Genomic DNA, 12872 nt, shown 5'->3' with positions numbered 1-12872 from the left:
CTTTAAAGCTCCACAGAAGTTGATGGTTAATTTGGGTTCTATATTTTAAGTAGATAATAACATCAATAAAATCAAGTTAGTATAATTAGAGTTAATTTTATGAGATTATGCTAGCATTCGTATAATTGCTCTTTGCAATCTTTAAGTATTATATACAGGTGCAAGTATAGATACAAACAGACACCGATGTAATATCCTTGAATATAGGGAGATTTGTACAACTGGAGCTAATGGGTCAAATATAGATATAGAAGCAAAATATTGTTAACCTTCCAATCTGAGGTTAGTAATAGCTCACACAAAACATGATGCTCGGTACCTTTTCAAGTGATTTCACTAAACTCACTCACTTTATAAGACACTTCTATAAAGAGATACTGTTGTCCCTATTTTATAGGTTAAAGAAACCGAGGTGTCAGAGGGTCAATGCACAGCTGGGTCCAGAATTTGGTAGTGTAGTTCCAGAGTCTGTGCTAGTAACAATTTTATCTCCATATAATAAGTAAATCAACATTTCAATGAACATAAAATGTGATTCCCATTTTCTTAGAAGAGCAGGTAAGCTGTGAAGGAGACTCTGCATTTCATCAATTACACATGCACAATTAGAGCCTACATCTAATCAGGCTGATGACAGCCACGGATATTCTTGCAGATTAATGATCAGAGAAGAGGAACTGACGGCCCGGAGAGGGATGAAGCTATCATTGGCCCACAGAACTGCCCTGAGCCAAGGCAGCCACTGATATTGTAAATTGAAATATGGCAGCTATAAAAAGAATGTCAGATCCTTCCTCTGCATAAAAAATATTTATTACCATGCAGAGAAGTCCAATTTTGTGGCATACAGCACAGATCAGTGTTCATAACTATTCTCTCGGAAGTTTGGTCTGGGTCCACCCTTCTTCCCATTCTCCTGTGGGAAAGATCCTCCTCCTCCCCTTCCCCCTTTTTTAAAGAGAGCCCTTGGGCTGACTAATATCCTGGGCTAGACAGGAAGCTTTCACTTTCAAGCAGCCATAAACTGTATCTTACTTGACAAAAACAGGCTCCATTCCCCTGGGCAGTCAGGAGGGGGCAGGGCAACCTTCCAGAACAAGCCTTAGGTCCAGGTCCTGGGAGAGTCTCATTCACCCAAAGGGTGAGTAGCCACCACATGGAATTGACATGATAAGGGTCCTAGGCACATAAACAGGGCCACCAGTATGTTCCTCTCCTGGTTCACTCACCTGACACTTAGTATCCCTTATTGGACAATTGCAAGACAGATGCCAAGCAATTCCCTGCTTGTTCTTGCTTCTCCATCATCCATCACTTTTGTCTTGTGTGTTTCCTGGCCCACAGCTCCTGGAACCCTTGTAATATTGGGAAGTGATAACACTTTTTGTATGCTAATGAGATAGGTAGAGGCCCTGGGTAGCCTTAGGATGAGCTTGTTACCAAGGAAACTTTGGATTAAAAGGTGGAAACTTTCAGCCCCCATGCTGGGTCTCTGAGAGGGGGCAGAGGAGCCAATGGCATAAGCAATTCTGCCTTTATAATGAGGCCTCCCTCAAAATCCCAAAAGGACCGTGTTCAGGGAATTTCACATAAAGGTGCTGAGAAGAGTGAGTATCCAGAGGCAGCATATGAACCTCCTCCACCTATTACCGAGTTGTATCTTTGTGTGTGTGGTGCTGGGGATTGAACCCAGAGCCTCTTGCATGAGAGGCAAGTACTCTACCAACTGAACTATATCCCCAGCCCCCAAATTGTATCCTTTATAATACATGGAACTCGGGGAGATGCTTTGCTTGTATTCATCAGCCATTCTAGCAAATACTCAAACCCAAGGGGAAGGTTGTAGGTCATAGCTGGTGGGTCAAAAGCAGAGATGATACTTGGAATCTGAATTGGGGACAGCCTTATAGAACTGAGCCCTTAACCTGTAGGGTCCGACATTATGTCCAGGTAGGTAGTATCATAGTGAAAATGTAGGACACCCATTTGGTGTTCACACACCTGGGGAATTGCTTAGTGCTGGAGGAAACTCCCATTCTGGTGGCAGTCAGTGAAGTGTGAGTACACAAAGAAAACAGTGGCTTTTCCTCTACATGGTGGTGATACAAACACAGCACTTTTTTTTAGCTGTCCTGAAAACCAGGTCTCCAGGCCACTTTGTATACAAAGTACACGTTTCCAGGAAAGGAAGCTTGGAGGCCTCTCATTTGCATTGACCTTTACCAAGCTCTTATAAAACCCTAACAATGTGGTCACATGGTTATACATTTTTTTAAAAATTGCAAAGGTTATTTTTTGTGATTTTTTTTGTTCTCATTTTTAAAAAGAATAACTTTTATGCCTAACTTTGGGTTAAAGAGGGATCCCCAAGTTGTATTAACCTCCATTCAAAGATCATTTGAGCCCCTGTTTTGTTACTGTTGTTGTTTGGGGAGTTTGTTTGCTTGGATTTTTTTTTTTCCTGATTCTAAATGCATCAGGTGATGCTCAGTGGAACAGGGGAAATGGAAACGTCCTTAAATAAAGGAAACTAAAAATGTACCCATGCAGGGTAACATCACCCAGCTATAGTGAACTTTGGGCCACCACTGCGACTGAAAGGAGAGAACACACACCATGGAAAGTGCTCTGCTAGGAGAAATGTGTGGTGAAGCTAAGAGGTTTTAGGACCATGTGGCTCCTTTTCGAGTTTGGGGTTGGGTTTTAAATCATTGTCTCTCTGAAAGACTCCAGAGAGAAAGCATAGAAACTTCTATACCTTGACCAGCAAGTTATGTGACAGGAGGTCAGGCCATTTCCTTTATAAAGGAAGGAGGATTGTGAGCATCCTCTTCATAATGTTTTATTTAGGTAGCATCAAGACCAGTGGTGGAGCAAAGCATGATTTCATATAAACCTGGCTGGCCTAAGAAATCCTGATAGGTCCAACTCCAGAAGTGACAGCTGCCACATGCAGCTGGTCAGTCCCTTCACAGAAAGAGCCTGCATTATGAAAGGTTTGAAATAGCGGTCATTCTGAGAGGGGGACCTTCTGAGAGGCTCATCAAAGCCAGCATGATCCATAAAAATGGATTATGCACAGGATTGGTCCATGGAATCCATTGAGAGGTGATAAACATAAATTGTTTCATTATTCAGTTTCTAGGAGGTGCTAAATGGCAGATGACAGCCTTATGATTTTGAGCAAAGCTGAATTCCTTAGTAAGATATTTACATCCACAGGGATCTATAAGTGTAAAAATTGAAAAATTAAGTCATAGTACATGGTTTGGAATGCAGATAAAGGTGCCATTGGACTTCTCTAGCAGCACTGCTCTTTAGGATTGTCAAGGAGGCTGGTTTCCTTGTTCCTGTTTTGGGGACTTCTCCTCTGCATTTTATCAACGACATTTAGGTAGTATAACTCATTGTGGTTTTGCTAACTGGCTAAGTTTGTGACTTTGGATAGGTGATTGAATTCCCTGGCTTTCAGTGGCTTCCCATGTTGCTCAGGGATAATAACTATCAATACTCCCTCTTGGACTTCCCAGAAGCATTCAGTACCACTGTCTTCACCCTCTTCAGCCATGTTCTGTGGTCATTTTGTTGTATCTTAAGGTTCTCTCTAGACCTCCTGTCTTTGCCTCAACCCAACTGAATCCTTTTTCAGAGATCCTATAGTACAGCAGTTTTCAAAGCTTATAGATTCATCTGGGTTCCCAAGACCACCTCCCATGAAGTCACATTATTTTCATAATAATACTAAGACAACCATGTTGACATTTACACCAGTGGTACCAAAGCAATGGTGATTAAAACTGCTGGTACTTGAGCATGATTCAGTGCAGAGGCACCAAATATTCTTCACGATCATACACCCACAAGACAAAATAAACAAAGAAAAACCCACAAGGAAAAATCAAGAAAGGTCAGTTTTTAAAATGTCCTAGATGAAGCAGAAAAATTATTAATTTCACTAACTCTTATCTTTGAGTGTACTCCTTTTTAATATTCTAAATGACAAAATGGGAAGTACTTAGCTGCTTAGGCACTTAATTTGCTCATGGAACAACATATTTACTTGAAAGAAGAAATGGAAAATTACTGTTATGCAGAAAGGGATCTGGTAGACATTTTCCCAAAAAATGAAATGAGGTGAATCTGTTGATTCAAGGAAAATCACTGACAGTGTTTGTTACCAGTGATAAATAATGAGTTAGGATTTGGAAAGCTTGTATCCACTCATGTGAATCTGTCAGCTTTCTAATATCTAAACATGTTTTAATAAAATAGGTGGTAATATTAATATCAGTTTTATATTGTATAATGAAACTGATTATTTTGGGAAAACTGCATGTATACTATTACAAAGTCATGCAGTAGTTAAAAAAAATCCAGAGTAAAAAATTACATAAATATATCCTAATATCATTAAATGAAAACTGTCATTTGATTATGGCTTGAAATTCAACATTGCGGTCCTCTTTAAGAAACCACCACTTGTCGAGTTTTAATGAAGTATCAAGGAAGAAAATTCAATTACTTGAGAAGTTATTAATGTATTCATCACTTTTTCAACCACACATCAAGTTAGAAATTAAAGAGATTTGCAAAAGTGTAAAACAATGGCCAATCTTCGCACATTTCTTTTTTCTTGTTTTGGAAAACTGACTTCTCTTAAAACAGTTAGGCTGACATAATGGGTTTATTGTTGCTTTTAAACAAATTTATAAGAAATATTTCAAGATGTCTGTTTTAACTTCTAGTTCAATAAGCACTGACAGATTAAAAACCTACATTACAAGAGCTCTTTAGGATCTTCAATAATTTTTAAGAGCTTGGGAGGGCCGATATAGAACATTTATCCAACTTGAGGCTACAAAGAGAACTGATGATCAAGGAAATGAGGAATTCATTTGGTTTCTGGGGTTCCCATCTGAAGAAAACTGTCAGAGGACAACAACATTTGACTATATGCATGGTGGAAACAGTATCAAAATAATAGATCTGCCATAATAGCAGGTGGAGGACCCCAGCCGCCAGCTCTTTCTACCAGTGTTTTGCCTCAGGACATGTCTGGCAAGCCGATTATGCTGGATCAACCTCTAACCAATTTCATCTGGTATCCTGTTGCCTCCACAAATGAAATGTTTGCAATGTCACCAGCAGAAACAGAAATAGAGATGGCTAGCAAGTCCCCAGTTCTTGGCCAGCTGTCACCCACAGCAACTATAAGTTCCCAAAAGACTTGGACAAAGAGGACCTGCCAAGTAAATGTCAGCTATTGATTATTATCAATAGAGACGTGAAGCCTCATATGGTATGGTGAGAACCCTGGCCCCCAAGTTCTGGGTTCTACCCAGATTGGGTACAAGAGCTCCATCTTCTCTGGTTTTGGCTTGAGATTAAAAAAAAAAAAAAAAAAAGAATAAATGAGGTTTATGTCAATGGCCAATTCCATCTTGATGGTGGCAGCTGCCCCTAGTCCCCTCTGGAGGATCAGTGGAGAAAATAATGTGATCAGCTCCTGATGTCTGCCATGACCTCACAGCACAGTGAGCCCACTGCCACTTGCCTGAAGCCTAACCCTGGGCTACTTGATTTTTTTCTTCCTAATCAAGTTCCAGAGGTCAACAACTCTAAAAAAATAAGACCCATCTCAGTTTATTAAAAATATGAGCTGAAAAGGAAAGGAAAAGAACAACCCCCCTTCCAAATGCCAGCCTTAACAAGACACCCTAGGCCTCAGAGAGGGGATGGGCAGGCAGAACCCCCAATCTGGGAACAGAGAAACCAACCAGCCACAAAGAAGATCCAAGGATCTTGTCCTAAAACATACTGGAAGTGAGATAGAAATATGAGTTTTAATCTCTTACTCCTTCCCATTCCTAAAATTCCCATTAATCAAACCATTTGACCATCTCAAAGCACTTTCATTGCAGAAAAACAAAGTATTTTAATCACTGGAATTCCTGGTCAGGAAAACTTAGGACTATAGTAAAGAATTCCTTAATGAGCCCCCAGGTGTGGGAGTTGGGGGATCCCAGGGCTAAACTACTGAGCTGGCTAAGATGATGTCTTGCTCTTAATAGGCAAATGAATAAAACAGAACCTGAAAGTGGGTGGGGGGTAGGAGGAGGAAGAACCTCTCAAGTCCTTTTAAGTGTTAAGAAACAAAAAGTTTAAAGAATATTCTCTGGGTTTCTTGGACTGGATGGATCCGGTGGTGTAAAAGAGAAAGTGTGTAGGCAGACACTCTTCCGTCATATCCAAGGCGTATTCCTACAGCCTCAGGACAGAGATATCTCACAACCTGGTGCCAATTCTTAGGCATGGTCACACTTTAGCCTTGGGTCAGTTTATGGCTATCCATCTCTTGCTCTCGTTGACATGACCATCTCTTCCTATCAGTCCAACATATAATTCTTAATAGAGTTGAAAGCATCTCTGTAGTCGTGATACTGAAAGCTCAGTCCTTGTCCCCCATGCCAATCCAGTAATGAGGACAGGCTTTGAGATAAAGGAAAAAGGAGTTTTATTGTGTTTCTCCATTGTTAGCAAAGCAAGGGAGTCCTGTCCCTCAAGCTGTGATTCTAACTGTCAGGGGGAACAGAGGACATTTAAAGAGGCATTTCACCTTTTTCACCATAATTCATTTGTAGCCTTGAGAGCTTAGATACACAGGGGCCAACTCCAAAGTCTGGACTCCTTCATTCCTGTGGTCTGTGAGCCCAAGGACAGATAACTCTGCCTAGGACTGGAAGGTTAATCTATCTTCCCCCATGATTTGGGAGGGGGAAAGGGAGAAGAAAAAGGAAAAAAATATATATGTCAGTTTTAAAATAAGTTGCAGTGGCAGAGTAACAAGGGTTACATTAAAGCAGGAAGTGGAACCTGTCACAGTCAGGGTCACGGAATTTGGCTCTGCCACTGACTGGCCATGTGCCCTTGGGTGCCTCCTTATCTCTTCAGACTTCCGATTTGTAAAATGCTGAGGTGAGGAAGAAAAGGTCACGTTCATCATCTCTTAGGCCAATTTCAATTAAAATTCTATGAATCTTTAGTATTAATGGTTCATGAATCTCCTTCCTGATTGTACTCACTCTTATGGCAAAACAACTTTACTGTAGAAACCAAATAATCAGGTGGGTTTTTTTTTATTAGAAAAAAAGTTATTTCCATAGTGTTAATTTCTCCAGTTAAAACAGTTATTTAATATGCACTGATAGTCTTACTTATAATAAGGATTTTGTTTTAAGACTCAAAGGGATCAGAGAGAGGGCATTAATACACACACACACACACATGGTTTTTCCTTTTCTGCCTTTCCCCAGTCTCTGGGTGTTCTCTTATGTGTGTCTGTGTCTGGCTCTCAATTGTTGGGTCATTAAAGGTCAGAACAATATGATCCTCATCTCTACAAGACTGTGCCTTGTACCAAGCGAGCATGTAATAGATATTTTTTCAGTTGAATTGAAATTGTGCATTGAATCAATTTTTATATTATTGCTTTGTATCAAGATAGACTTGGCTATGCTGCAGGAATAAAATTATTGCCAGTTCTCAGTGGTTTAATGCAAAAGAGGGATTTTTTTCTTGCCAAGGCAAAGTTGGCTACAGGTTGGAGTGGGCATAGGAAGAAAGCTATTTCTGCTCCACACAGACATTCAGGGACCCAAGATGAGGAGAATCCTATTTCTGACAACTGTTCCTTAGACAAATCTTATTTTCCTCATCTGGAATGCATGACCTCTTCAGAGAAAGACACTGAAAAAATTATTCAAGGACTTTTTCCTGCCTTCTGCACACATTTTACTAGGACTAATCACAGCACTACCTGGCTAGAACATTTTGGGGAGGTGTGGGTATTCCACATCTTTAATCAAGAAAAGTGCTCCAAAGATAAGAATAAATAACGATCACCACATACTTGGTACCTCTAATATCTTAGAGAATGGACTCCTTAGAGAATCTATGACAGCTATGATACTGCTTCCCAGAAGAAAGCATACAACATTTAGCCCAATATTCAACATGTTTCATGTGCTTTGAACCCTATTCATTAGTCCTCCACAGACCCCTGGATCCAGATTATGAATCCTTGAACTGAATCCACAGACATGAATAGCATCTGGCAATAGACTCAAAACATACATTGTGGGTGTTCTGACTTCAGTAATAATGGCCTGTTTCCTCAGTTACTTGTTCTTGTCAGATCTGGCATCTCATAAGACACATGAACCACTGGATCTTCCTCTGTGTTTGTTTTTAATCAGGAAAAATTTGAGGGACTGTTCCGGACTTACGATGACTGCGTGACATTCCAGCTCTTCAAGAGTTTCAGACGTGTCCGAATAAACTTCAGCAATCCTAAATCTGCAGCCCGTGCCAGGATAGAGCTTCATGAAACCCAGTTCAGAGGGAAAAAATTAAAACTCTACTTTGCACAGGTAAGGTTATTCTTGATCAAAATTAATCCTTTTTTGCCTTAGCAAATTTTTTTTTGCCTTTTAAAAATGTAAATGGAACTCTTTCTACTTTAAGATTGGTTTATAGTCTATAATTAGTTCACTGAGAAATAGTTTCAGATCATGATTCCCAGACAGGCACAGCTGAGTGGATGAGAAGCAGGTACCAGGAGCTACCAGCTGGGGCTCTAACCTGGGCAGCTCATATAACCTCTCAGGGGCTCAGTTCCCTCATTTGTAAACTGAGAATTATGATATATATATATACCCCCACTGTTGCCATGAAGATTAAATAAGTTTTTGTGTTTTCAATAGCTTGGTCAATGCACAGTAAATACCAGTTAGTAGTTATAATAAGAATGGTTTAATCATGACTCATTTATGTCAGGGTTAAAATTGAAACTTAGTTTTAGTGGACTATGTAACTTTTCTAATGATTCCTATTCATGGCAAAAGTTTACAAATATATGGAAATTAATTTTGTATTTTAATTCATGCAAAAATAAATTCTAGCTATTTCAAAATAGGATGAGTAGATCTTGGCAATGCTCATGAAGTCCACAGCAACAGAAAATCAGTACCCACAGTGTTCCATCAATGTTCCCACTGCCACTTTAGATAACCTTGATCCACCTCTTAAGTGACCTGCAAACTTTTTTTTTTTTTTTCATTTGGACTCTTCAGAGAATGGCACAGTAAAAAGCACATGGACCTTGGTTACAGACCCATGTTCAAATCCCACATTTGCTACTAACTTGTGTTGCTTGATCAAACCTGTTTCATCATCTACTAAAATCTCACTTGGGCTAAATATGGTGGCACACACCTGTAATACCAGCAGCTCGGGAGGCAGAGGATCACGAGTTCAATGGAAAGGCACTAAGCAACTCAGTGAGACCCTGTCTCTAAATAAAATACAAAATAGGGCTGGGGATGTGGCTCAGTGGTTGAGTGCCCTTGAGTTCAATCCCTGGTACCCAAAAAACTTGGTTCCTTAAAATGATAAACAGCTACCAATTTCACTCCTACATTTTGAAAAGAGGAACTCAATACATGTCCAAATACATGTACCTGCATGCTCACTGTGACTCCATTCACAATAGACAAATGGTGGACACAACCCAAATGTCCATCAACAAATGAATGGATAGACATTGTAGCGTACCCATACAATGTGATATTATTCAGCCATAAAAAGAAACAAAAACATACCACATTTTCTTTATCCATTCATCTGTTAAACTGTGGAACCAACCTAGGTGTCCTTTATCTATTGTGAGTTCATCTGCTCTAAATGCTGATGTGACTGTGTCACTGTAGTACGATTATTTTAAGTCCTTTGGGTAAAGACCAAGAGGTGGGATAGCTGAGTCAAAGGGTGGTTCCATTCCTCCAAGTTTTCAAAGAAAATGTGGTATATAGACACAATGGAATATCACTCAACCTTAAAGAAAAATGAAATTATGGCATTTGCCTGTAAATTGATGGAGCTAGAGAATATCATGCTAAGCAAAATAAGCCAATCCCCCAAATCCTAAGGCCAAATGTTTTCTCTCATATGTGGATGCTAATTCACAATAAGGGGGGATGGTAGGGAAGAATAGAGGTACTTTGGATTAGATAGGGAGGTAGAGGAGGGGTATGAAGGATAATAGAATGAATCTGATATTATTACCTTATGTACATATGACATACAACCTGTGTGATTCTACATCATGTACAACCAGAAGAATGAGAAATCATAATTTATGTATGATGTGTCAAAATACATTCCACTGTCATTTATAACTAATTAGAACAAATTAAAAAAACAAAAATAATGGTTCATTCTACAATGTGATGAACCCTGTAAATTTTAGACTAAGTGAAAGAAGCTAGACACAAAAGGTCAAATATTCTATGATTCTACTTATAGGAAATATAGGTAAATCCACAGAGGCAGAAAGCAGCCACCAGGGCCTGATAAGAGTCTGGAATGACAATCACTATTTAATGGGTGCGGAGTTACGGGCGACAGAAAGGGTTTAAAACTGGACAGAGGTGGTAGTCGCAAAGACGCTGACCATGTACTAAATGCCACTGAACTGTTAACTTTAAAATGGTTAATTTTACATCAATAAGAAAAAGGGCAGGAATGGAGGGAGATAATAGAGAATGGCTAGGAGCGGCGATGCACGCCTGTCATCCCAGCGCCTTGGCGGGAGGCTAAGGCAGGAGAATCACAAGTTCAAAGCCAGCCTCAGAACTTACCAAGACCCTAAGCAACTCAGGGAGACCCTGTCTCTAAATAACACATAAAATAGAGCTGGGGGTGTGGCTCAGTTTAATCCCCACCACACACACACACAAAAAGCCAATTGGCTTAGCAGCTTTCTTGTAAGGGTGAACCAGCAGCATCAGCACCATCTGAGAACTTCAAAACTTAGGAGAAATGCAAATGCTCTGGCCCCCTCCCATCCCTCCTGCATTAATGCCTTGGGTGAGGCCCAGCAGCCTGTTTTCCTAAGCCCTCCAGGTGACATGGATGCGAGTTAGAGGAAAGATCCTCTGTATTAAGGATTGATCAGATAGCTGAGCACAGGGCGTGTGGTTAGTAGTTATTATAGTCTGCTTCATTCGTCACAGGCTGAAAATGAAGATCCACATCTTAGTTTACCAACATGGCCCATCTGAAGCCACAGTGAGTAAAGTGTCTCCCTCCTGCTCTGTTTGAAAGGTCCAGACTCCAGAGACAGATGGAGACAAACTGCACTTGGCTCCGCCACAACCTGCCAAGCAGTTTCTCATCTCGCCTCCCTCGTCGCCTCCTGTGGGCTGGCAGCCCATCAGCGATGCCACACCGGTCCTCAACTACGACCTCCTCTATGCCGTGGCCAAACTAGGACCAGGTAAGCTCTGCGGCCCTTTTTAAAAATGAACATTCCTCAGCAACCTAGAAGCGCCAAACAAGACAAACAACCTCGAAATCCTGGGTTCACGGTAACATCTGCACTTCTAAATGGATTTATTGCTCTGTGTGGACAGCGGGAGGGATGATGAATGAGGACCGCAGCCTCCAACTTTGCACCTCTTTAAAAGCAATTCCAGAACCTGCACAAAAATGACTGCAGTCCTCTTGACCTCTGGGTTACAATGCAGATATCTTAAGATCTGGCAGCACTACCTTATTCTTCAGGGATTTCTACCATGAGGAAGTTTTCTCAGAACAGGCAAAATGGCTCCTATCAGCTGGCAGAAGGTAACCCAGTTTTATTGCTGCCGCAGGTCATAGTACATACCCAGGAACTCTGCTACAAGACAATGCGCCTGCCAAAGGGAAGCCTCCAACTCCCCAAGAACTGAGAGTAAACCTCCAACTTTAGAATAATCTTAGGGTCACTTGGTTCCAGTGTTGGCATGTGTAGCTCTGAGTCATTCGTTTTCACTGCAGCATACTCTTCCAGTACATGAATATATTACCACGCCTAGACCACCTTAGGATTTTGTTATTACCATCAAAGCTACCATTGACATTTTTGTATCTTTCTATATGCACATCTCCAAATATTTCTTTAGGTTTTATACCTAAGTATAATACCATCTTCAACTTCAGGAGACAATACCACCTTATACGTCATGTTATTTTTCCCATATTATATACCAAAAGGGGAAATGGTAGAAATTGGAGGGGCTGAAACCACTGGCAGCCCAGTTTTCAATGCAGTGGAGCATATGAGGAATAACAGCCAGTGTGTCTGCTTCATCTATTGGGGGTTCTCCAAAAAAATATAATCCCAATGCTCTACCTCCACCCCAAGAGCTTTTAGTTTAATTGATCCAAAGTAAGGTCCAGCCATCAGTATTTTTTAAAGGCTCCCCAGCTGATTCTAACATCAGATGAGTTCAAGAACCATTGGTAGCCAATGCCAAATTTCAGGAATAATACTTAAATTCTCACTAGTATTTCTGGGTATGGTTGGCAAAACATTTGGCCCAAGAATCAACCACCCAGGAAATCTGTTTTTTGTTTTTTGTTTTTTTTTTTAGTAATGGCATATAGTGCTTCTTGTATACATAAAGTTTCCAATGCTGGAAATTGGGGTGGCCAAGTATCCTGGTTTGCTGAGGCTTAGAGGGGACTCTGGGGTATGGGATTTCAGTGCCCAAACTAGGAAATTCCCAGGAAAACCAGGTGGAGCTGGTTACCCTGCTGGCTACTCAGATGGAGATGAGGCCATTGGATTCATAAACAAACCCTGCCTGAGAACTAGCAAGCTCCTTGGTGGGGAGTGGAGTATATGGGGAGTAACAGCCAGTACGTCTGCTTCATCTACTGGTGGTACACCCTTCTCACTTGAGTTCTCTCTCTGAGGCTTAGATTTGTCCCCTGAGGGGCAGGGAGTTCTTTGTAATCACCAGCAAGTCACTGAGCTCCTGGGGCCTGTG

At 40.8% G+C, this 12872-nt stretch overlaps 1 protein-coding gene across 5 annotated transcripts in view; it reads left to right on the top strand.

Moving 5' to 3' along the window:
* Rcan2 (regulator of calcineurin 2) overlaps positions 1-12872 on the top strand; it is a 242799-nt gene that overhangs the window by 211283 nt on the left and 18644 nt on the right. For all 5 annotated transcript variants that reach the window (XM_048805417.1, XM_048805416.1, XM_048805419.1 and 2 more), the window contains 2 exons: positions 8256-8429; positions 11164-11335. In XM_048805417.1, the coding sequence (XP_048661374.1) occupies positions 8256-8429; positions 11164-11335 (346 nt within the window). The remainder of the gene's footprint in view (positions 1-8255; positions 8430-11163; positions 11336-12872) is intronic.

This window comes from Marmota marmota, unplaced genomic scaffold, assembly GCF_001458135.2.
Source record: "Marmota marmota marmota unplaced genomic scaffold, marMar, whole genome shotgun sequence".
Classification (NCBI taxonomy): Eukaryota; Metazoa; Chordata; class Mammalia; order Rodentia; family Sciuridae; genus Marmota; species Marmota marmota.
Note: the sequence above shows the minus strand (reverse complement) of the source record. Positions and strands in the feature narration are given on the sequence as shown.